The sequence below is a fragment of the Hoplias malabaricus genome, chromosome 9, assembly GCF_029633855.1.
Source record: "Hoplias malabaricus isolate fHopMal1 chromosome 9, fHopMal1.hap1, whole genome shotgun sequence".
Lineage (NCBI taxonomy): Eukaryota > Metazoa > Chordata > Actinopteri > Characiformes > Erythrinidae > Hoplias > Hoplias malabaricus.
This window is the reverse complement of record NC_089808.1, coordinates 4,593,206-4,619,849: the sequence shown is the minus strand read 5'-3', so window position 1 is coordinate 4,619,849 and position 26,644 is coordinate 4,593,206. Positions and strand designations below refer to the sequence as shown.

General features: G+C 40.5%; 1 protein-coding gene across 1 annotated transcript; it reads left to right on the top strand.

Moving 5' to 3' along the window:
- On the top strand, positions 1–26,644 carry vax2 (ventral anterior homeobox 2). Its single transcript, XM_066680428.1, has 3 exons — positions 1–864; positions 4,440–4,627; positions 25,655–26,644. Exons 1-3 carry the CDS (start codon positions 657–659, stop codon positions 26,147–26,149), a joined length of 891 nt encoding a protein of 296 aa, XP_066536525.1. The 5' UTR covers positions 1–656; the 3' UTR covers positions 26,150–26,644.

The window sequence follows — 26,644 nt, the reverse complement described above, 5'->3', positions numbered from 1 at the left end:
TTCCCTCTGAAATCAGTCCAGTGCTCACAGTGGAGGGTTGTAGAGCTGCTGCGTCGCTGAGAGAACTGCAGTGGGGTGACGATCATTTTTGAAACAAAAACGAACCAAAAGCAAAATAAATTGCAGAAAGACTGAGGGAAGCTCCGTTAAACCCGTGTTTGTTGTCTGGAAAGACTGGAGCCAGCACCGTCGTCCTTCCTCTTACGTGGTTAAGCAGTGAAGCACCTCCCAGTGCCTGGAAAACTCAGTCTGTAGCCTACAATAGGCGATGCATGTTTTTTTGTTGTTGTCGTATGCACTGTGTGTATACGCTGTATGCGCGTGCTTGTAGCTGAGGAGTATCACTGGGTTTGTCGATAGTTTGGACACCCCCTTCCACCTGCACCTGTTTGCCATCGTTTTGTTTGACATCTGTGAGGAGGAGGAGAGGCTGAACCGCGGACATGTCCAGAGCCTCGGGGACGACCTGGACTCTAGCGCTGCGTTCTGTCCAAAACTGACTGGACTAGTTCCCTCCCTTTCGTTATTTATTGTTTATTTTTTTCTGTTGGTACTCAGAAAGTCAGTTTTCATTGAAATAACTTGGGAATCCCCTGATATTTGAAAGAAGAAGAAGAAGAAGAAGAAAAAAAATCACACAGCAAGCAGTTAGTTCCATGTTTGACCAAGCCACGACTATGGGGGATGGAGTGGCGGAAGAGAGGAGGCACTGTGCGCCGAGTTCAGTGTGTCGCTCCCCGGCTCAGAGCTCCGCAGACACCCCGCCAGGAACCTCCGCCTCCACTCCCACCTCCTCCAGCGAGGACACACACGACCGAGTGCTCGGGGTGGATCCTGACTACTGCCGGAGGATCCTGGTCCGAGGTAAGAGTGCACGAAATAGTCCGCTCAGCCTTAGAGCTGATTTACTGCGCGAAGTTTTAGTGGTTTTGGTCAAACAACACGCTTCGTTCGTTACATTGTTTTTTTTTTTAAAAGTACGTAATTCGACAGAAGCCAGCTGCTGTTTATTTGCTACTTTTAGGAACTCCAGAAAGTATGTGGTTTGACCTGAAACACCCAAATTTTTGCTACAGTACAGTAATTTACATTATAATTTTTCTTTTTCCCTGTATCTTAAAAAAATAATAATAATATTATATATATATATATATATGTGTGTGTGTGTGTGTGTGTGTGTGTGTGTATTTATATATATAAATGTGTACTTGATAGCATAATCAATTGTCTGTTTCAGTCATCTATTTATATGAGTTATGAAATCATATATTTTTTTCTTTTACGTTTTACAGAGCAGTGTGAAGGGCAGAGGCATGAGAAAGTGTCAGGTGGTGGCTGTAAATAATAATAGCAATAATAAAAAATAATATTCTGTCTAAGAAACTGACGAGATCTTCATTGAAACTTCAAAATCGTGATAAAATGTTTGCAGGCTTCCTTTCGTCAAAACGTGATAAAATAACGTTGCTTATGATACATTAAAAGAGGCTTTGAACGTTCTTGATTCCAATGGAAACATTGGTTCTACGTGAATATGAATAAATTTGACCTAATATTGGTATGAATTCTGGTGTGTTCTTCCCCGCGTGGAGCTGTTGGACTCATTTGCTAAATTCAAGTAAATTCAAAGCTACAATTTACATGTATTTTAATATACTTTTAAAGTTATTACGTGTAGCTTTATTTTTGTGTGTAATAATAATGTTATTACATGCAGTATTAATGACGGCACGTGCAGTTGTATAATGTACGTATATGTAGTTTAGTATTATGTGTATATTGTAGTGTGTGTGTTAGAGTTAGGATTATTTTACTTGTGTAATTTTATTGTAGTCACATACATGTTTCTACTTGGATTCATGCTGCAATAGTGAAGTATGACTTTCCACGGGTACTGTAACGTTAAAACTCAGATTTCTAATTTTATTACGTATCTCAATGCGTATTTAAATTCTTCTTGTTCATTTCGTGTACAGTTGGATGTTAATAGACAATCTATGAGCTGTGAATAATATACTGCGGGTATGAGCCATAACTGGAAGCGTATGACGAATTATTGCAGAAAATAACAGAAAAGCTGAGGAAATGTGGAGGAAAATGCATTTTGGAATGGAGCTAAATGTGGAAGGATTGGTCGAGCAGAAAGTTAGCAAACAATCACTACTAGACATATGAGCTTATCAGCAGTGTGTGTGTGTGTGTGTGTGTGTGTTTAAATGAACCACAAAATAATAATAATAATATGCAGAAGAAAAAATAAATAAAAACGTCTAGCTCCCAGCAGCTGTTATTCTGTTGAGCGGCGTTTTTATGAATTATTTGACAAGAATAAATGTATTTTTGTTAGATGAGTATTTTATTGCTTTGAGCAGATGCAGTGCCACACTGTTACATTCAAATGTGGTAAAGGGAATATGTGGCATTCTGCAAATTCATTTGATCTTTAGAGATTCACAGGGGAAATAAGTAAAGAAAACACAACCCTGAAATGTTCTGGAATGTTCTGTTTAGTAACAGGGCCGATAGAAGTATAGGTTCATATCAGTGATGAAGTCCACAGCACATTCTACACAAAGAAGGGTTGGTGAATGTGTAAAAACACCTACTCCGTGGAATCGCTGTTCGATTAAAGCACAAAGTTCCGTGTTACATTCGCGTTACTTTTAACGAACATTGACCGAGTTAAATCGTATTGTGTGTGATTTAATCGTTATTGTAGACGCATAATCAACACTGTAAATACGTTTTGTTCTTTTAGAAAATAAAATGGTGTTATTTAATGTCGAATAGTGAGCTTTGTGTTTACGTTTAAACACAACACGACATCTAATAATAATAATAATAATAATAATAATAATAATAATAGCGATAATAATAATAATAATGCAGGCAAAACAAACAAAACCTCACTACGTTGTGTTAAAAAAACAATGCCCTGTCATCCCTTTAGCTTTTCTTCAGCTGATGTTTAGTGGTAGGTCTAAAAGTGTGAGTTTTAAATCAGCAGTGGGGTGATTTGCTCTGGTTGCTGTTGTTGGGTGAAGTCTAGGGGCAGAAGGCTGTATATTACTCTGTTCGTGTTGGGGGCATTTCAGTCGGTTTTTGACTTCCGAGCTGTTGCTGTCTCTGTATTCATCAGCTTCCTCCGAACCGGCAGTGTGTGCGTGTGTGTATGTGTGTGTGTGTGTGTTTGTGTTTTTAAAGCTCATCGCTAAACCGGGGTTACCCAGGGGTCAGTGCGTCTACGTCACAGCCCGTTTAAAACAGCAACACAGCACAGAAAGAGACTTAAACAAAAACAATCCCGAAAAACGCTGAATATAAGTGAAAGAACAAATAAACTGTAATATTAAAGTTGTGGGAGCGGAAAACGCGAACCCTGCAGAGAGGTGGAGCTCTCGCCTACGTTTGAAGAGGCCGCCACAAAATATAGCTGGTTTTGTTATGAATAGTTTAGTCGTAAATTGTTTAGAAAACGGGCGTGAATTGCAAGTTTACGACATTTATCGAAAACGTGGTGCAGTAATAAACTGGTCACATTCACATAAATATTAATCAAATACATCTACTGGCAGCCAATGGTAAACGGCTGGTAAAACAAATCAACGCCAATCACATGGCACTGTTGAATTAATATGTAATTAACTCGTGTAGTTGTTATAGCTTGGAATATGCGTGTTATGGTCCGTTTCAAACTAAGTTTATTTGCATTAGGAGAGTTTTCTGATAGCTGTGGCGTAAACGAACGCACGGCGCATGCGTGAATAATAAAATAAAATGCTTTTATGTGTTTAAACCGCATGTAGACTGCAGCTAACCATCTCAGCCGCTGCGCTTTTGTCCAGTAAAAATACTGTCAAATTTTAGACCGATACTTTTATTTTTCTCATTTTAAAAAAAGCTAATACCGAACGTTTACTGTAAACTGCCTTCTGTAAGTTGTCTTTCAAATTCCAGCTGAGACTCTTATCCTTATGAATAAATGAAAACACACATGTGATGTGTTAATAGACAACTCGAGAAAAATCTTTAGACGAAATGAAAATTTAATACAGACTTTAAGCTGCGAGCATGAGTTGTTTTTCCACGTTATGTTTTTTTTATTTTTTTCCCCTTCCGTGTAGAATTTGAGGCAACGTCAGATTTACTTGTTTGTGCCTCGGGATTATTTTAATTTAATATTGCGTTTGTACTTTTTTTATACGTTCGTTATATGTGTATTTTCTATTGTGTTTAAATTGGACGACCATTGTTCGACTTGAGGCGTGGCAGTAGACTTTAATACATTTAGCCGCAGGTCACGAGCTACATCTCCATGGATTGTTTTTTGCAGAAGTTTGAACGAATTTGACAGAAATGTTGTATTTAACTGTTGCTGAGATTGTGAATGAAATCAGATTTGGGTCGTTTTTCTGAAATGTGTTCTATCCTTTGTGCAGATGCTAAAGGCACTATTCGTGAGATCGTGTTGCCTAAAGGTCTGGACTTGGACCGGCCGAAGCGCACGCGCACCTCTTTCACCGCGGAGCAGCTGTACAGGCTCGAGCTGGAGTTCCAGCGCTGTCAGTACGTGGTGGGCAGAGAGAGGACAGAACTGGCGAAACAGCTCAACCTCTCCGAGACTCAGGTGAGAGAGAGAGAGAGAGAGAGGGAGGGAGGGAAAGGTGGAAGGACAGAGGGAGGGGGAGAGAGGACTTAGAGGAAGGACAGCTTCTGATGATGTTTGGTTTTACATTGCATCGATTTTCTTTTTGAAAAATGAAATGTTTACACTACAATATCTTTTGGTTCCTTTGCCACAAAACTACAGCAACACGTTTTCTTCTACGTTCGAATTTTTTGCTTTGGTTTCTTACTCTGTTTTAGGACATTTGTTCCCCTTTATTCTCTTTTTCCTTTTGTTATTGCTGTTTTTTTTATCATGTCGTCATCATCCTCATTTCCTGTTGTGCTCCGCTTTTTATGTTTTTGCTTTTCTTTACCGTTTCATGTCCTTTTTCTGGTTTTGTATTCAGCGTGTATTTAATGACATTAACGGTGACAGACTCAGTCTTTGTGCACCGCTGTGTTGGTGGAAGAGAGCTTTTTTTGGGAGCAGATAAAACGATGAAAACGCTGGAGCTCCTCTGAAAACTATCCACAAGGTTTGAGCTGAAGTGAGTCAGACTCGTTTTAAACCCCCGAGAGCGCTCAGAGCGATAGAGAGGAGCAGTTTAGAGTTGAGACTGAAGCCACATTCTCAGTTCTGTACCGGTTCAGCCCTCTTTATGTTGCATGCAGTTGATTTGCTGATGGATCACATAAGCAGCTCATAAATGGGCTCGGTGTATCGGTCCCTGAAAGTGGGGGAATGTCGGTCTATTTTCGCTGAATCCACATGCGGTAATATTTTTTACGCGAGAATTCACAATAGTTTTAATTGCACGCAAAAGTTAGGTCACCCCTGCGCAAATGTCTTGTGTTGCTGCTTTCGTAAGTGAAAATGATTCAGTTAAAACAAATCCTACGTAAAAGCTACAGCACATACACGGATTTTGTTCTTTTCAGTGATTCATTTTAAAAATGGAAGCCGTGTTCTCGCAGTTGCAGAATGTGTTTCTTTTAAGGAATGGGTTCACTTTTAAAAACATTTGGAACACAAAGATCTGCACACGATTACTTTACATCACTAATAAGTGTTAGAAAAAAACCGCTATAATAAATATATGCCGTATCCCGTGGGCATTAGTTTTAAGACCGGGCGTAAATGTATGCGCTGTGATTATACGGATAAAGGTCGAATTCTTCAATAATTGACAACGGTATGCATTATTTGATAGACATATTAATGACAGTATTACTTTTCAAGCATCAATAAATAAAAATAGCAGACACTATCCGTATAAATAATGTAAAATTTAAGAAGCAGGTGTCAGGGAAAGCAGAGGTGTGAGGAAAAGTCGAGTAGATGGAAACAGTTGGATGGAGATTTGAAGAAGCTCCGTGAGACCGAGAGAAAAAGTGTGAAAGTGTTGTCTGAAGTGGGTCTAATGGAGGTTTCCACTGGAATATTCCCAGCTGAGGACGTTGCCTTCTTAGGCTACAGTTCCAAAATTGGCTAAAGGTGTGTGTGCAGTCGTAGAAGAGACATGAAGATGAGGAAAGCGATTAGAACATTTAGCAATTAGCAGCGGGAAAAAAACGCAGGAAGGAAGTTTATAAACAAAGAGAGAAACTATGGGCAGAAGAGTGACTGGAATCACAGCGATGGCACTGAGGCAAACCTCGGGATTCGTGTTCACTCGGAGGCGTTAGTGCTGCGCTGAATCATTTCTTGGCTAAAAATAAGAAAAGGAAAAAAGCTTTCGAATGTTCATTTCCGGTTTTAATTGTCACCTCAATGGCCTTTGTTCACTGCAGTCTGTAGCACATTGAGTTTACTTTTAAAACTTATAAAACTTAAATGAACCAGTGGTTTCCAAAGCTAGCCCCGTGGGTGTCTGAATACGGAGTAAAATATAAACATAATCTTGGTCATACGTTTTTATTGAACTATGAATTTACAGCGTGTTTATCAACTTTAATGCTCTTTGTAGTTCTTACTTATTCTCACTGAGAGAGAAAACCTCTGTTCTCAGGACAGCGCAATGAGAATAACACGCCTAATGTTTTCCTAAACTGAACTTGGATCATCTTGGATCCATGCCAAATGGCACTGAGAACTGAATTATTAATACTAACAAATTATACGATGATACGAATACAATAAAAAGTTGAGAGAAGTTTTGTGAGCTCTTCCGACGATTCCAGCAATCAGTAATTTATTCTGCAGTATGCTTCCGAAGTGGTGTAAAGAGTTAAAAAGAGCCGCACACATTCTGAGATAAATCGTTTGTCACTTAGCTCCATGACTGAATCCGCACAGAATAAAACTTTAAATCAACGCCTTTTCAACCACTTAAAACATGTTTCATTACCGTCCGCAGTCGCCTAAAATTGAATTTTCCGTCAACAAACCGGAATTCCGTGCTTGTTTTTTTTTCAACATTTTATTCCAGTTCTAGTGTGGGAGCTCTTTACCTAATGGTGGCGCTGCTAGAAATCGCCAGCGTCCTGAACTCATTCTGATAGGTCTAGAGAAAAGTTTGAGACACGTCTTTCTTTCTACATTTCAATAAATTTTCCCAGTGCTTTACTTTTGGAATCTTAAAATGTAGCTACGGTCGCTGTCCTGAGTGCTGAATATTCGCTGAATTTTTAAAAATTGTAATTGTAATTGCTTACTAGGGAAGTTGCTGCATAATAAAAAGCTATTTCCCTACATTAAATTAAAATATCATAAAGCAGTGTCAGCGCTTAACCACATCTCCCGCAGATAAGCCAGTATACCGGTGTTAAATTAACACTCTAACAGTAACCGTGCTGACGTAACATTGGCAAATTCGACGTGTAATTGTGTGAAAAACAAATAGAAATTATAAAAATGACTTCAATCCTGAAGACTTTGGGAAAAACATGTATATGCATTGTTACAGTAAATATGTAAAAAGTGTCTGCAGTAAAAGTTGATTTTACAAGTTTAGCAAGTTTAAACACGAAGAGCAGAAACGTAAATCAATGTTTTGTGCTGAACGACGTTTTGACGTGTTTGTGCTTTTGCGACGTATAACATGGAATAATTATTTGAAATGATAATTACTAAAAAGCTACTACTACTAAAAATAAATAAATTATAATAAAGTAAATGGACAGACTGAAAATACATTTTAAACTACTTTTAAACGCCCACTTTCGGACAGTTTAACTGACCTTTTTTTCGTTATTTATTTCAACTCGTAAGAAACGAAAACGAGTGTAAAGTTGTTTGAAGCTTTTCTGCCCCTTGACTTTTGGAGGACGTACAGCAAAGAAGTATTTCTAATGTCGACAGATAATTGAAGTCCACAGTTGAGTACTGCCCAATAGAAATGTCTCAGAGCTCATTTTTATTGGGAACAGTTGACTTGAAGTTTCTGTTAATAGTCCCTTAATTGTAGACTAACTAACTAACTAAATAACTAACTAACTAACTCACTAACTGGCTAAATAAATATTTATTTGGCTAAAACAACATTCCGTGGGGTTGGTTGTATGAAAGGCGATATATATATTAAAAAAAAACATTATTTACGTCTGTAGCAAGATCTCAAAGCCCATTCCTTTGAGGACTTTTAACGCGTAGTTTAAGTGTTTCGTTCCTCAGCTTTTAAAAGTTAGTACAGAATGTTCATGGGGGAAAAAGTGTTGCACAGACTCAAATAAATTACATTTTTGTTGAATGTTAGACCTTGAAATAAACGCCTTCCTTGTTACTGGATTGCAAAACATTCTGGAGCGTTTTTAACGGTCACGCAAAAGAATTCTTACCGCACAAAAATGTGAAGATTGGCTTTTTGATTTTTGTGATTGATTTTATCTATTTATATGAGCTTCGTGGGATGGCACCGCAGATTTTACGCTCCAAGGTCCCGTGCAAATATTTCATTTCTCCCAACACGTCCTGAAAGCATTCCTATTAGAAACATGCGGTCTTTTCTGCTAACAGGCGGAATTAAAGTTCTTTAAAGTGCTTCATTTGAGACGAGCTTCAGGGGACGTTCCTCACATACTACAGCATAAAAAGAGCGGCGAATCTGGAGAGCATTTGCATTTTCAATTTGATGAAATGGCTTTTAAAATCTACATGTGTTTTTAGACAGCAAGTAAGTGCTACGCTAATATTCAGCCTCATTTTTATTCACCGGTCGTGACATCTCTCTCTCTCTCTCTCTCTCTCTCTCTCTCTCTCTCTCTCTGGGAATGGGTGTCTCTTAATTTAGTAAACACAGTCTGGATTGTTTAGGAGGAGCATTATGACGACATTTGTTTTAATTCCAAATGTGAAATCCTCGAACATTTTCATCACAAAATATTTCCGTTGTTTCCCCCTTGTTTTCCTCCGGAACACTCAGAATAAATAACCCATGAACGGCTAACGTGATTGAGATTTTTCATGGCTAGGTCCGAATAAAAGCTTTCGTGACTATATTCGATACATGTCCTTGACACCTTTTTCATTAATTTCGTTGTCAATGAATTTACACTGATAAAGTCTCATTTAAAGTCGAAGTAATAACTCATCTACAGAGATTCTGTAGTCGCTGTAGTCTCCTTTGCGTATCTGACCATATTTGACGCTCCTCTAAAGTGTTCTTCATTAGCCGGTGTGTGTGTGTGTGTGCGCGCGCGTGGCGCTTTTCGCTCAGCGCTGCCTCGCGTTGTCTGTGTGTGTTCGCTCTGAGGGGGAACTCTGGCTCTGTGAGAAGTTGCTCTGAACCTCGTCTATTCAGCGGAAGCAGGCGGAAGCGGCGCGTGCGCAGTGAAGCGCGGCTCTGAGGTAAATCTTCCAAGTTCCGAAAAGTCAAAGAAACGCTCGGAGAAACGATTCATAACAAACAGGGCTGATAGCATCGATCAAAGGAGGATAATGCCCCTGTAAACACTGACAAAACACGAACAGATTGATGATGAAAGACTCCAGGAATTTCTCTTCATTCGCTGTGGGTCGTTCGGGTCAGCTGGTTTTCTGGACGCTCGCTAGAAAACATGGCCGACCCCTGGCCCTAAGTGTGCGTGTTTTACACGCTCTGAATTACCGCAAACATGGCTGTGAGCGCCTCTTAATGTATTTTGACAGAACTATGAATGTAATACTTGATAAGACTCTCTTTGTCCTTTTTTTTCATAGTTTTTCCCCATTAAAATAATTTTATCTTTATTTTTTGTGACAACAATTGGACCCTGGGCATAGCTGAGGATTCTTCGAGAGACTTAAGCACCTAGCCTCCAGACACAAAGCCTTTGGCACAGGTGTGAGGGAGATGAATGAGTTTGGGAACATCCTAACCTCCAACTCCACTCCCTGTAAAAATAAGATTAGCCCAGCCCTGTTTCAGATGTTCCTAGAATCCAGGAGTGAAGCCAATGAAGCCGGGATAAATACGCTGAGAAGATGGTAGTCCTGCATGTGTTTGCATTCATGGAAAAGGATGACCGTGGAGCCTAATGAGATTAACTCTGTGTGGACTGGCAAAGCATGCTTCTAGAACTTGCTTTCAGACATGCCTAGATTTTAGAGCCCCCCCCTCCCACAAGTGAATGTGTTTAATGCAGTTCACCCCTACCCTCTCCTGAGTGATGGGGGCTCATTAGACTCACAGAAGATACATGTAGATGCTTAGTCTGGGATATTAATGAAGAAATATATCTCCAGAATAGGGTTCTTCCCGTGGTCCATCCCCAGCAGGTGGCTCCCTGCTCCAGTGTAACACAGCGGGAAACACGGGCCACAGGCTGAGTATTGAGCAGTTGTCATTAAACAGTCCAGTCTGCTAAACTGAGCTTGTTATGGAGCGTAGGATAGGATCACATGCTATTGTCTGTGTACGAGAAGGTGTTTAAAATGATTATAAAGATTATGAGCTGTGCTGATTTTGATGAACAGATCCATCAGGTTAATAGGGCACTTCCGTTTAGTTGCTTTTATGCTGAAGGAGGTGACATTCTAAGGTATATTCTTTTAAATTAGTCACGCTTTAGTTATGCTTCTTTGGCTTTGAAGCACAGAACATGAAAGGTTGAAATTGCAGAGATTTCCCTGGAAAGGATAACAAATCAACATGAGTCATTATATAGTCAGATTAGTACTAGTCTATGACTCTTTATTGGTCGAGATCCGCTTTGTTTGTCGTTAATAGAAAAGAATTTGTGAGTGCTCTGCCAACCTTTTCTTTCCCATCATTAAATAAGATCCTTCCATGAAAAGGATTTATGAGCATTAGGGGAACACTTGAGCATTTTTCAACTTCACCAGCGTTTGCTTCTGTAGTGTGTTGTCAAACATTATACAGCAACATTCTGCTGTTTCTGTGTAAAAGACAAGAACAGAAACCCCGCGTTTTCAAACCTCAAACGTGCTCCAATGATTGTTCATCGAATTCCACAAAGAAACATTTGAAATATGTGACAGGAGTTTTGAAATGAATAACTGCTAATGCACATTTACATTTACAATAAAGGTCTTAAATCTCATCAGAGATGTCCTTGTGAAGTGGTACTGAACTTTACAAACTCTGGAACATCCCAAAAGAGAGAGAAAAAAGACCAAAAATAAAACAAACAACTAGTTCAAGTTACTTGCCAAAGATTCAGTGAAAACTTCTAGGCTGTGGATTACAACCAAGTCCTCCACCTGAAAATCTGCTCTTTCTATGAAAGAATGAACTGATATTTTTCAAATTTAATTTACAGATACTTTTAGGTGAGCATGTGAGTGAATGTGTGTGTGTGTGTCACCCTGTGAAGGACTGGCGCCCCCTCCAGGGTGTATTCCCGCCTTGCACCCAGTTGATAATGGTTACAGATAATGAATGAATTTACAGACAAAAGTGAGTGAATGTGTGAGTGTGTGTCGCCCTGTGAAGAACTGGCGCCCCCTCCAGGGTGTATTCCCGCCTTGCGCCCAGTTGATAATGGTTACAGATAATGAATTAATTTACAGGCAAAAGTGAGTAAATGTGTGAGTGTGTGTCACCCTGTGAAGGACTGGCACCCCCTCCAGGGTGTATTCCCGCCTTGCACCCAGTCGATAAGGGTTACAGATAATGAATGAATTTACAGACAAAAGTGAGTGTGTGAGTGAATGTGTGAGTGTGTGTCGCCCTGTGAAGGACTGGCGCCCCCTCCAGGGTGTATTCCCGCCTTGCGCCCAGTTGATAATGGTTACAGATAATGAATGAATTTACAGGCAAAAGTGAGTGTGTGAGTGAATGTGTGAGTGTGTGTCGCCCTGTGAAGGACTGGCGCCCCCTCCAGGGTGTTTCCAAAATGCTGGAATCCTTCTTTAATGATCCAACAGTTTTTATATTATTTGAAACTGTCCATGCAAAACATTTAATATTGTGGCAACAAGCATTCATTCACCTGCTTCTGCTGAACTGAAGGACATCATGCAACTAATGAATGATTGTTCTGTGAGAACTACAACAGTGGAACTCCACTGAAATGTCTTTTTTTTTCTCGTTCCAACCACCTGTTGTCCTGAAGGCAGAGTAAAACTGATCCAGACCCACTCACCCACTCATACAGAACACACACAATATAGAGATACAGTAGAGAATACAGCATCTACAAAACAAAACAATCAAATAGAATATTCCTTGATATAAATAACAAAAAGATACTTTCTCTGATCAGTGTTTGATGCATTACACTCTACTTTCTACAGTAAAACCTCAAAAGAGCAATGCGTCCTGGAGCGTGGACACACCTGCTATGTACTAAACAAAGTGGTATACAGCACTGTAAAGGAATTCCCTTAAAGCTGTGTTCACTCTCAGGTGGATGTTAGTGACAGGTTTGTGTTGTGAAAGTTAAATGTAGAATATCAAACTCTAACACGGAGAACTATGTTAGAACTCATCGTTTCCTACAGTGCACACAATCTGTGATGGTAATAATATCATCCATCCATCCATCCATTATCTGTAACCGCTTATCCAATTTAGGGTTGCGGGGGGTCCAGAGCCTACCTGGAATCATCGGGCGCAAGGCGGGAATACACCCTGGAGGGGACGCCAGTCCTTCACAGGGCAACACAGACACATTCACTCACACACTCATACCTACGGATACTTTCGAGTCGCCAATCCACCTGCAACGTGTGTTTTTGGACTGTGGGAGGAAACCGGAGCACCCGGAGGAAACCCACGCGGACACGGGGAGAACACACCAACTCCTCACAGACAGTCACCCGGAGCGGGAATCGAACCCACAACCTCCAGGCCCCTGGAGCTGTGTGACTGCGACACTACCTGCTGCGCCACCGTGCCGCCCTTAATAATAATATCATTTATACTTGAAAATAAAGCCAAACATATGAATAGAAAATATCCAAATGTATTATTGTTTTTGCCAGTATTACAGTCTCTTCTTTATTTTATTAATGAAACCTGCTGAGGACATAATACTAACCTCCAAACCTCAGAGTTAGAAGTTGGTTGTGTTTTCTGAGTCACAGAATGCTACTAATCCCAAACATATTCATTATTGGTGAAGTCTGAGCTCTGGAGTGGCTCACACACATTCAATAACTTCTTCTTCTTCTTCTTTTTTTATTTTACACTTATGTCTGTTGTGCGTGTGTCTGTTGTGCGTGTGTCTGTTGTGTGTGTCTGTTGTGTGTGTCTGTTGTGTGTGTCTGTTGTGTGTGTGTGTGTGTGTCTGTTGTGTGTGTGTGTGTGTGTGTCTGTTGTGTGTGTGTGTGTGTGTGTCTGTTGTGTGTGTGTGTGTCTGTTGTGTCTGTTGTGTGTGTCTGTTGTGTGTGTCTGTTGTGTGTGTGTGTGTGTGTGTGTGTGTGTCTGTTGTGTGTGTGTGTGTGTGTGTGTGTGTGTCTGTTGTGTGTGTGTGTGTGTGTGTGTGTGTCTGTTGTGTGTGTCTGTTGTGTGTGTCTGTTGTGTGTGTGTGTGTGTCTGTTGTGTGTGTGTGTGTGTGTGTGTCTGTTGTGTGTGTGTGTGTCTGTTGTGTGTCTTGTGTGTGTCTGTTGTGTGTCTGTTGTGTGTGTGTGTGTCTGTTGTGTGTCTGTTGTGTGTGTGTGTGTCTGTTGTGTGTCTGTTGTGTGTGTGTGTGTCTGATGTGTGTGTGTCTGATGTATCTGTTGTGTGTGTGTGTGTGTGTGTGTGTGTCTGATGTCTGTTGTGTGTGTATCTGATGTCTGTTGTGTGTGTGTGTCTCTGTTGTGTGTGTCTGTTGTGTGTGTGTGTGTGTGTGTGTGTGTGGTCTTTGTGTATGAGGCTTTGAGTGCTTGTCTGTTTCATTGTATCATTCCATTGTTGTTTGCAGTCCACCCATGATAAAGCCATGGATTTAATGGTCGAAGGGCTGCTTAAAAAGCTTTAATCCAGGAACACAGTTAAAAAAAAAAGAGAAAAGAACAGGAGACAGAAATCACTGACATGTTTTTGGTTTTAAATTTGTCTTTAACAATGCAAAGCGGTCCAAATGTTTGCTTGGCCTTTGTTATTTGTTTGTTTGTTTGTTTTAAATCCAGCCAAACCTCAGTCACCTTGAGCTGCAGTTGTGTATTTTGATCTGCCTTTGTATTATTTTGGAATGTAATATTTGACCTCTGAAAGACATTTTTATCTGTTTCACAAGCAATGGAATTATTTGTGTTTATTAAATCTCCGTCGGTGCAGTGGAGAGGCAGAGATATTGTGTCCTTGGAAGTCTTTGCATTTATGTCCAGCCTGAAGGACACGAGTGCTGTTGTTTGGATTGGGTTATGGCAGCGCATATGGGTTTGTACAGTTTGTTTATTAAAAAAATAAAAGTCCCATATGAATTGTGTTTACTCTGTAAGGATTGGATTGTTCGGTGTTGGGCTGTTAGAAAAACAACACGTTAAACAGCGCAGAAACCACAGTCCAGGCTCTTTATAGAGTGACTTCTTCTCACAGAAAATACACATGGATTTTATTGAATCCCATTTTTTAAAGAATGTCACGCCATGCGTTTTAAATGGATCTTTCCCACATCTTGGCCTTTTTGTTTTTATGTATTTTATATGTTATTTAGAGGTGTAACATGTTGAAACTGAAATGATATATGATCACAAATATGGCATATGAGGTGATATGTGATCTCAAAAAACTTGTATAACACTTTAGATTTTAGATAAACATTAGATTTCAAGTTTTCTTTAACCTTCAGACGTTCCCTTGGAATTTTTTCCCGTGGTAAAAATGGCCTCTTGATAAAGGTAATAAAGGTAATGGCGGTTTATTGGGGTCTGCTCTGCTAGCAGATATTCGCCCAGATAAGTACAGACTGTGTTTATAGACAGGGGAGTGCACCCATGCTGTGTTGTTTAATGAAAGCCTCTTAAAACTGGTAAAGTCTAGCTTCGACACAAGTTGGCACACCACCCAGAGCCTGTGTGCCCTGGTAACGCCATAAAAATAAGTCATCAGCAGTTGATGTATTAAAATGATAGAGAACAGTTTTGTTTTGAAACATAAGTTCCTCTCTGAGGCTAATGCCCTCCTGGTGACCCCTCTCTCACTCCGGCCTCGGTCGACTCGGCACAGGGTTGAACTGAAGCCATCTAAACCACAGAATGTGCTGATGATCCTTGGAGTAAAAACTTGCATAACTTCACCTGCACTACACAGTTAGTACCTGGTAGATGTAAAGTATACAGTGTGTGGCAGAGATAAGATACAATGGCCACTGTAACACATTAAATGTATGTCAAATGAAGCATATCTTCTTGTCTGAGTCTCTCCAATCAACTCTGAGCCAACGTTTATGGGAAACACAAAGTTAAAACATACCCCATATGCGTTCACATGTAATAGCGTGGTTTAAATGTGAAGTGAGCAATAACAGAGAATAAAGAGAACAAAGTGTAAGTGATAACAAGCATTTCTCCTGTGTTCATTCTTATTATGGGCTACAACTGGTCATTGTGAACAGGGCTGTTTAGACCGGACAAGGAAAGTGTTGTGGTGTTTGATCCTTGTGGTATTTTGACCAAATTGTTTCAAAACAAAGGAACTGAAAACTGTTTAAATAACAACGCACAGCCTAATGTCTGAATGCTGGATAATTGTAATGCTCGCTTAAAATGTGATGACCTCGTATCAAAAATTCAGCGGAAAGTGAAATGTAATTATATAATAGTTTTACAATCAGTTTAAAATAATAATAAAGTGAATAGTAATCAAATAAAATACAAAAGCAGTCTGTGCTTGTTTTGTTGCTTTAAATAGTTTGTATTTAATTATTTTTGTTTGTTAAAATCAGGAAAATTAAACATGTTCTTCGTAAATGAATCGTTAACTTATTTTCAGTTAAAAATAAATCATTAAAAAGAGCCTTTACCAAAGGTATCCACACATTCCTGCAGAGGACTGTATGATGTATAGAAGAGTGGTACAATGGTAACGTCACGTCTCCAGCGCCAGTCTCCACACCATGACAGGTCAGAAAATGAAAGCTTCTAATGTGTTGAACCGTCCACATCTCTCAGACAGACAGAGCTAACCGTACTGTAACGTAACGTCTGAACGCTGAGAAGCTCGCTGCATGGAGACGGAGACAAAGAGAGACTGAGACAGAGCCAAAGGGGAGAGAGAGAGAGATGATTGTGTGCCCAGACTGGAGATAAGTGAAGGCTAATGCAGAGGCCAGCGGAGAGAAAAGTTGACTGACGTATCACAAGAATCTTTCTTGTATCTTGAACCCAGCGTTTAGTTTTTTAATGAATTTTCAGAGATGTTACTTTCTGGAGAATTCAATATGGCATTGATTGATTTTTTTTTTCTTTTTGTACAAAGCCCACTTCAAAGTGTAGATAATGGGAAAGTAGAAAAGTCTGGAACAAACCCTTTCAAATTTACAGTGTTTAAAACTTTTATTTCTCAAGCAAACCAACTTGCAGTTTTCACCATATTTTCTACTTAATTCATACAGAGATACAACACTTAACTATCTAGAGTTTTAATAGAGATATAGAGGCTATAATATGTTTATTTAACAATCTTTTCTGAGAAGATGGTGGATATTACCAGCAGTTAAATAGTTAAGCTTTAGTGTTGTGTGAAATATTCTGTGGAATGTTAAATTAAAAAAAATCCACTATATTCATAGTTGATCAGAGAAAAATAAAATATTGCAGTGCATGGAATGTACTGAGAAAATATTTTGACTGGACACATGCAAAGCTTGGGGTCAATCCTCTTCAACAGACCTCCAAGGCCACAGTTATTATGATCTTCAGCATACGGTATAAGCAGAAAAATGCCTCTAAAATGACTTTAAAAGTAAGAAAATGGCACTGACATTTAAAAAAGATGCACTTAGGTTTTTTCAAAATAATATATAAATACATAAAAATAATATATCATGCATTCAGTTTGGTCACATCACTTCTGTCTCATTTCATAACGTTTTTTTTCTGTAAAAAGAACATATCAACAATCATACATAGGAATTCATTCATTATCTGTAACCCTTATCCAGTTCAGGGTCGCAGTGGGTCCAGAGCCTACCTGGAATCATTGGGCGCAAGGCGGGAATACACCATGGAGGGGGCGCCAGTCCTTCACAGGGCAACACACACACTCATTCACTCACACACAGAGACACGTTTGAGACGTCAATCCACCTACCAACGTGTGTTTTTGGACTGTGGGAGGAAACCCGGAAGAAACCCACACAGACACAGGGAGAACACACCACACACCACACTCCTCACAGACAGTCACCCGGAGGAAACCCACGCAGACACAGAGAGAACACACCACACTCCTCACAGACAGTCACCCGGAGGAAACCCATGCAGACACAGAGAGAACACACCACACTCCGCACAGACAGTCACCCGGAGGAAACCCACGCAGACACAGAGAGAACACACTACACTCCTCACAGACAGTCACCTGGAGGAAACCCACGCAGACACAGAGAGAACACACCACACTCCGCACAGACAGTCACCTCTAGGAAACCCACGCAGACACAGGGAGAACACACCACACTCCTCACAGACAGTCACCCGGAGGAAACCCACGCAGACACAGAGAGAACACACCACACTCCGCACAGATAGTCACCCGGAGGAAACCCACGCAGACACAGGGAGAACACACCACACTCCTCACAGACAGTCACCCGGAGGAAACCCATTCAGACACAGGGAGAACACACCACACTCCTCACAGACAGTCACCCGGAGGAAACCCACGCAGACACAGGGAGAACACACCACACTCCTCACAGACAGTCACCCGGAGGAAACCCACGCAGACACAGGGAGAACACACCACACTCCTCACAGACAGTCACCCAGAGTGGGACTTTAGCCCACAACCTCCTGTGTGACTGCGACACTACCTGCTGCGATCCGGCTGTGTTGAAGTGTTGTGCATCCTTTACCTTTGGGAAAGTCTGGCTCATTGTGTGAGTGCTATGCTCAAATCCTCCTGTTCAGATCCCTTTATTGTAACAGAACCCTGCTCTTAGATCAGTGTAAGAGTATTGTGTGTTGGTGTGGGCTGCTGGTGTCACTGGCTGGACTGCGCGTAATACAGTTATCTGATTGGATCAGGCAGCACAGAGACCTGCTACATCCAGAAGGTACATTCTCTAGTGTAATACACATTAGATTTAAGACTCGCTCATTATTCCAACGCTCCACTACTCATTTAAATAAGAGGAGGCTCAGTGGACATTTGGCAGTGGTTTATTTGGTAAATTCCAGAGCATTTTTAAGTGTTCTTTTAGATGGATATATACAATAATGTGTAGAAATAATAATTCTGTGGAACAAATGTTAAATAGTGAAATGTTTAATAGTTACTTTTTAAACACAATTTTTACTTTTTACATCTTTTGAACATCGTCATCTTTAATCTTACCTTTTCTTAGACATGAGGTTATTCTGGGACAGCTGGGGTATGTTAATGTTATGTATACGAATATTTATCCTTCATGGTTTGATCCCAGAGCAAGGATTTTTAGGAGTTTATGCTGTCGAAGCGACTAGTGCCGGCACGGTAGCTCAAGCCGAAGCACCATTCTCTCAGTCTCAGCTCATGGACCGCAAGCCTAATTGCCTTATCTGAACCACAACACCTTAGGCACCAGGGCAGAGCACTTTTGCTAGAGGTGGGGGCAAAACACTAATAATAGTCCAAGTGCTTCTGTGCTTAGCCGGATTATGGGGCCATATCTACCAGCGATTTGATAAGACACGGCTGACCCTTGGCTGGCTTTACCATGTGCTGCAGGAATGCCAAGCACCAGGGCCATGGATCAGGCTGTTATGAGGTCAAGAGGGCAGGCAGGTGAGCAGGTAAAACAAGCAGGAGGACGAGGAGTGTGAGGATGGAAGATCTGGTGGGCAGCGATAGTGAAGGGAGTGAGAAAATGATGGAGGAGAGATAGGGTTGATTTTAAAGTAGAACTGATGGAGAATGGATCTGAAGTAGGGTCAGGCACTTCACGCCGACCACATAAATACATGCTGGGTCAACTCGTCTTCCACCCAATCGCTCAGGTTTAATTGATTATGCATCAGCTCCCTTAAATGTGTCAAACGCTATGATTTGCACTAGTTTTCTCTTCCCATGCCTCAGTGTCAAATATAGAAGTCAAACAGGAACTTTAAAGTATTTTGTTCATGCAGCGTGCCCCTGTGAGCTCTCCTGGGTTCTAACAAAAGTCACACAGCATCTAGCTCCTCTTTGGAAGCAGAGGTGAACAGCCCCTCCCAGAGAGGCGGACTCATCTTTGACAATCGCACACATTCAGTGACTGCTGTTCTCGCTGTGTGACATGGTGAGGGATGTTACGTTACAGAGGCCTCCTCATAAAATATGGAGCGCACTAAAAGATTATGTAGGCTGACTCAGACTTTAACACGCCAAATGACTGCATTCACCTCCAAGTGCACTTTGTATTATAGCCGTGTTCAGCGTAGGCCATTTCATATGCATACATTGATATTGCTATAAAAGATGGGAAGCGTTTATGCTTTGCCCAGCGCTCTTGAATCCAGCAGATGCCCATTGCCTTGCCACTTAATTGAACAATTTGTGCAACTGATTGGCCACAATGTCATCACACCTGGGTCCTAGATAAAGGCGAGGTGGAAAATCTGAAGTAGCCTGTCCTTGAGAACGGCGAATGGAGTCTGTCCCTGACCTCAGGCCTCTTCAGAATGGTGGAGGTCACGAAGCGGTCACCTAATAACCAGAATGCATCATTGTGTTCCGCACAGCCGGCTGTTATCACATGTATAGGATCAACAGGCTGCTGAGCAGGGTGCGTTAGCGCGTTAGCCTTTGCATGGGGTCATTGAAAGGTCAGCAGCAGGTGCTTCTCTTGCTGTGGATTTTCTCCCGTTGTGTCACTTTAAAAGATTAGATTTCTCCAGTTATTAGTTATCCACTTCTCCTCTAAGGCCAAACACATGTATCGAATTGATTTCATGTAGTTATCCCAAGAACCATGGAAAATAAAAAATAAAAAAAAACATAGAGAATGTCTGTAGATAAAGTACTTTTATGAACTTTTTGTTAAACTTCAACAGAATGTGAGTTATATCATCAACTGTTTACATTCATGGCATTTAGCAGAGCTTTTACTGTGATCGTGTATATGCTGGAAATGCATTTTCTTGTAAAATAAATAAATTAATTCATTCATTATTCAGCCATAAACTATACTTTTCACAAATGTCTCTTTTCATTTAAGACTGGACACCAAAGAACAAGAGCTATGGCTCTTCCTCGACAATTAGAACCTATTTCTTCAGGCTCCATCGTATTATCTCTCTCGATACCGATTGTACAACCAAGGTATCACCAGAGGACTAGTGGAAAACCACCAACGTAAACTGTAACATGCTCTGATCGTTAAAACCTTCTCATTAGATTTCTTGTGGGAATCATGTGTGTGTTCCCGTGGAAAGCAAATCACAGAAGACATTGTGTAGAAATGCAACACTGAATGAAGGACTCAAGTGCAGTCAGCAAGCCGTGGAAAAGCAGAATGAACAGCAAGCTCTAACAGAGTGCACATGGTGAAGTGTGTACTGCTGCTGCAGCAGGAGAGAGAGAGAGAGAGAGAGAGCGAAAGAGAGAAAGAGAGAGCAAATCCAGGTCACGCAGATCTCTCTATGTAATCTCTGCCCCACCGCTGAACCCTGGATCCCATTAAAGCGGATTTCATTCCAATAGTGTAGATGTATGATGCAGGAGATTTGCTTTCTTCTTTCCTCTCCTCCTCTTTTTCATCCTCGTTTTGTTCCCCGTCTCCAAACCATGGAGTTTACCCTCGCGCCTGGCTCTGTGATATGAACGGTTGTGCTACACTCCACCCACTGAGAGACATGGATGGTTAGGAAGGAGGGGCGGGTCTGTTAGATATTCTAATTTAAGTTGAGCTTCACAGGTGGAGTGTATATCAAATGAATGAAGTTGAATGGTTTAATTTTAAATTTTTAAGCACAAACAGGAAGTTATTGTACATAAGCAGAACATAATTAATGGACAAAATATGCAATTCATGTGCATGTTTTGGTAGTGGTTGGATGTAGTTGCTACACATCCTTTCAGACCCATAGCCTTGGGTTTATAGCCTTAAAATGGAAGGACATTTGAAATATTTGAGATCCACAGTCTTCAAAAGTGAAGCCTTTATCTGGTAGACAACATTATTTGGTAATTACAAGGAGAATATAATATTTCATATTAAGAATGAGGGATGGAATGTTCACTCTGCCATTGCTCCTTTAAGGGACTGTGTTATTAAAGTTTATAAGGACCTAATGTCATAATTTATTGTTCACTAATCAGCTCATTTTCCTGTGTTAGTGTGTTGAGAGCAGTGTGAAAGACTAAATCTTGCAAAGCAGCGAGGCATTCCCTCTCTCTGTCTCTCACACAGACACACAAACACTCAGTGAATATGTGTGTGTTTAGATGAAGAGTGTGGCGTCAGCATGCTCAGAGGGATCACTAACAATCTCATTATCCACACTCTAATGGCCGAGCTAGAGCCATGATCTCACTGCCTCAGCCTGTGTGTCCTCTCGTTTCTTAATACAGCTTCCCTCCGCACTGTCTGAGCGGCCTCTTCCTTACACACATCGGGCCTCATTCATGAAACACGAGCTGAACGAATGTGCGCGTAAATCGTTTCTAAAACACGTTTTTCGTAAATATTCGGATTCATTAAAATGTTTGTAGGTACGAACAACATGTACAGCCCCTCCTAAAAACGCCTAAAATGTACGCAATATCTGAAAGACATAGTGTCGTCTGATATGTTTGAGGTTTTATTAAAATAACGACATTTTAAATAAAATTTACCAACTAAATAATCTACCAAAAATACAAAAAATAAATAATGTAACGACATTTTCCCAACGGTCCTCTTTCATACAGCCTGTTATTCCGAGCAGCGTCCAGAAGCTAAAGGGCAATTGTTTGCTAATTTTTGTAACTCATTTGGTAAATTTCATACTTTCAAAAGCGGATTATATAAACGAGTTTAGGTCTGATATCCACTTGTGTAAATGGCTGATATTCCGCTGCTGCTTAATTTAACAGACAGAGCTCTACAAGGAGCACTTAGCGTCTTTGGAAAAGATAAAGGTTTATTAGCTGAGAGTGAACACTCCCTAGTTAGCTTTTGCTAATAGTGGTTGACGGTTATGAGGTACTTGCTGATTTTTACACAGCAGGGTTACAGACGGCCGATATAATGGCAATAACACAATGTATTATTATTATTATTATTAGGCAACTATATATTTAATAATATTTAAATAATAACAGTAATACAATCACAATAATACCAGTTATTATTGTCATTATTATTATAAATTAGACAAAAAATACTGCTGTTATTGTCTGCACTGTTTGTCTTACTGTAATTTAACACAAGATATCTTCAATTTTCAGAAAGTATCATTACTTAAACTGACATAGACACTTAGGTCAACACGTTCATTTATCTTCAGTTTTTTTTTTTTTTAATTATTTAAGTTCTGTTTGAGAACCTGAAATTATATTAAAAAAATACAAAACAAACAGTGCCAAAATTATTTTAGGGGTCAATCGTGTAATAATCTGTTGGGAAAAAGACTAGACATTTTTTATTCATTCAGATTTACTAGAAATCTTATTTCTTATAAGAAAACTTACATTATGTACATTATAGTGATTTCTGGTGTTACACAGTAAAACAAATATATCTTTTCTTTTTCAGTGATACATTTAAGTTTTAATTAATTATAAAAAACGCTTCTACTCACAGCACTCCCCACAAAGAAAGGTTGAATGTAGAAGTTGGTTTTGACAACTCTGTGATAAGAACATTTTATGTTGTCAACTAATTCTTCTTGAGTAAGGACAATGGACCTGCTGGGCGCTTCTGCACAAGGCGGTCAGAGTCTTACCAGGCAATAATTATCCCAATGAATCGTCAGACTGATTAATCGGTTGACTGCTAGCTGTTAAATATCAAAATCCATTATTTCCGATTTGTGCAACATTTTAGAGCCATCTTTAAAAAGAGCAGATCCTGTGCTAATCCCAAACCTGTTCAGGTGCTTGGCTCCTTGGACACATTTAAGACTGGAATTTTTAAGCCCTCAATCATCCAAGCATCATCCCAGGAATTTTAAACTATGTTATATTTGACGTACTGCAAGAGTGTGTGCGCCTCAGGCCCCTGAAAGCTTGCCTCGTACAAAATGAAATCCTTTGAAGGAGCTCTTGCAAAGCATTCACCTATAGAACACCACTACTTACTGTAATAATGTTATTTGATTATATTCTAATATTAGTTTTTGTTTGAACAAATAAACTGTTATTGCTTAGATGAATAGCTTACTAAATCTTATTTTCTAAGGTGTATAAAACTTGTGTGGTGTAATCTGCCTAATGCCTCGCTAAAAGTTCCGTAAAGTGAGGATAAAAATGATATATGGATTACAAAATAGTGGATGAACAATAGATATGAATGCACTTTAATAAAATGTCTATTTCTGCTCAGAACCATTGTTTTCTTGTGCATTTCTTTAGCATTTTGAAGGCCTTTGCTGTGATATCTCAGTCTGAGTGCTTCCTTATATGGTGGTCATTGGAAATTAATGGGTGTGGTTTAAGGTAATGGTATGTTAATACTGAATGACAACGTAATTAGGAACGCCTACCTTGTATCTACATTTATTGTCCATTTTATCATCTCCACTGACCATACTAGAGCACTTTGTAGTTCTACAACTACAGGCTGTATTCCACCTGTTTCTCTGCATACATTCTTATCCCCATTTCACCACAGAGCCAGTATGATTTTGGTGGTGGATCATACTCAGCACTTCGGTGACACCAACATGGTGGTGAAGTGTTAATGTATGTTGCACTGGTACTGGTGGATCAGACACAGCAGTGCTACTAAAGTTTTTAAAGCCCTCGTTGTCACTGCTGGACTGAGTACAGTCCGCCAACCGCTGATAAAGAACTAGAGGACAACCAACACAAACTCTGCAGCAACAGATGTGCTACTGTCTCTGAATTTACCTCTACAAGGTGGACCACTGGAGAGTGTTTAACAGAGTGGGCACTGCATTTAAAATCTCCAGCAGAACTGCACTAATCTGCTCATACCAGGACATACACTAACACACCACCACCATGTCAAGACACTGCAGTGCTGAAAATAACTGTGGGACCACAGAACCACGATACATAAAATCAAAATATACATCTATGGCATCATTAGGTAATGTCCCTCTGTCACTATACACACACACACACACACACACACACCAGGCCCTAAAGTTACATGACTCCATGCTTTGGCTCATGTGGTTGGTGTTTGTATTGTTCATATGGTGGGCTTTGTCTGTGCTCTCGAGGGTTAAAGTCAGTGGGCTACTCAGGGAAGGCATAATTTAGCAATAAATGCATAGAATGTCAGTCATTCACGCTCCATTGCACTATCCCTGGTTTACTGCTCTCTGTTGATTTTTTGAATAGATTCAGTCTAAAAATACAGGGCAATGGGTTTAGTTTGGCTCGACACCTACTGACATTATGCACCAGAGTAAAGGTATAAAATGTCATGCCCACTGGTGGTTTTCCTGCATGCCCTGGTGCACTACACTGTTATGTACAGTATGCTACTCTAAGTCCAGCAGTGGACGGTCTTTGAGGTTCATAGAAAGGCAGTGAGGGTACCGCTCTATGAACTAAATTGGTACATGGACGAGCTTGTATGTTATCTTCATATATATTGTAATATTTTATAATATATAACCCATACGCTGTGTTTAGTGCATATTATTTTATGAATCTTGCCAAACCCTATTGCACATTTCTTTATGTTTATAACATATTTGTTCAGTTATTTTCAGTTTTTATTACATATTGGGTCTAAAAAATTCTGTTCTGCATTTGACAATTGTTCTTAGTGAACAGACCTATGAGATCCATGTATCCGTATACAGAGTGTGTTTGTGTGTGTGTAACTGCCTTGGCTGCAGCTCCATGGCCCCCAGCGTTAAACGTGGCAGGAGGCCATGGGCAGAAACTCGGTCAGGATGAGATGCATTTTTCATGGTTCTGATTCTTCGGTTTCTGAGCATGGATGACCCCAGTGACCTCAGAAACATGCTATATGTTACAATCACACAGCTTTAATTAAAGATAGTGTTTAGGGTTCAGCCCTGTTCATGACCTGCAGGCCCCACACTGTCACACACACAGTGGTTAAAGCATGTTCTGTGAAATAAAGTATGTGTGAATCCATGTGGCTGGGTTCTGTTGTACTGTGTGGTTATAAAAATACTTTGCAGTGATTATATACAGTGACATATAACAATAAATACAGTACTCTGTGTGACTTGTTAAAAAAGATCCTGGTTAATTGTATGAACTTTTGAAAAACTTTAGTCTGTTGTTTACATATGATTTTCTGATTCTGATAAAGCATTTAGTATGTAATAAATCTACTGGTTCCTCAGTATATAATGTCTGCCTTTTCCTTTCGATTTTCAATCATGCCTTCCTCATTTCCACAGGTGAAAGTGTGGTTCCAGAACCGGCGCACCAAGCAGAAAAAGGACCAGACAAAGGACTCGGATAAGCGCTCATCCTCAGCCTCAGAGTCTTTGGCAACCTGTAACATTCTTCGCTTGCTGGAGCAGGGCCGTCTGTTGTCTGTTCCCGCACCTCCTCCCAACCCTCTCCTGGCCCCTCCGCACCCTGGTAACGGCTCTTTGCTGGGCAGCCCCTCGGTGACCTCCCCCTCGCCCAGCCTCAGCAGCAGCAGCACTCCTCCAGGGGCAGTGGCCGGTGGGGGAGGGGCCTTTGGCCTCTCTCTCTCTTCTCTGGGAGGCACGCCTCCCTCGCCTCGCCTGGGGGTTCCTCCGCCCTCACTGTTTTCCGTGCCCCTCCTGAGCGGAGCTCATCACGAACTGACCTCCAGCTACGGCTGCGGTTCGTCCGCCTTTGAGCCCTACACCAGGATAGAGAGAAAGGACGGGGACCTGGGGGTAAAGAAAACCGTTTCCTAAAGCAGGAGTTCTCAACCCCAGCGCTGAAGACCAACTGCCCTGCAATGCTTCAGATGTCTCCTAAATAATTACACTTACACTCTTCAAAACAAAGGCACTCCTTGGACCCATTTGGTTCCATTTTTGGCTCCTTAAAGAACACTGCTTCTTTAAAGATCCATTTTAGGGAATGAGATGCGCCAGTGTGAGGAACCATTGCAAAGTGCAAAAGGTTTTCTAGCTTTGGACGTCCAAGCCATGAACATTTAAAGCCCTGTCTAGTCGTTTTTGAGTTTCTAAAAACGTGTGTTATATATGTGTACGTATTTACTCAGTTGTAAATGCTCCACAAACTAATTTAAATAACACAGCATCACATTACTAACTCCTAAAGTCACATAAACCAAATTTAGTCCCACCCAGTAAAATCCAACAGAGGAAAACTGCAGAAAACAAATCTCAAAAGACAATTCTGCATCGTTCTTTCTGGGCAAATTTATCACGATAAAATGTAAA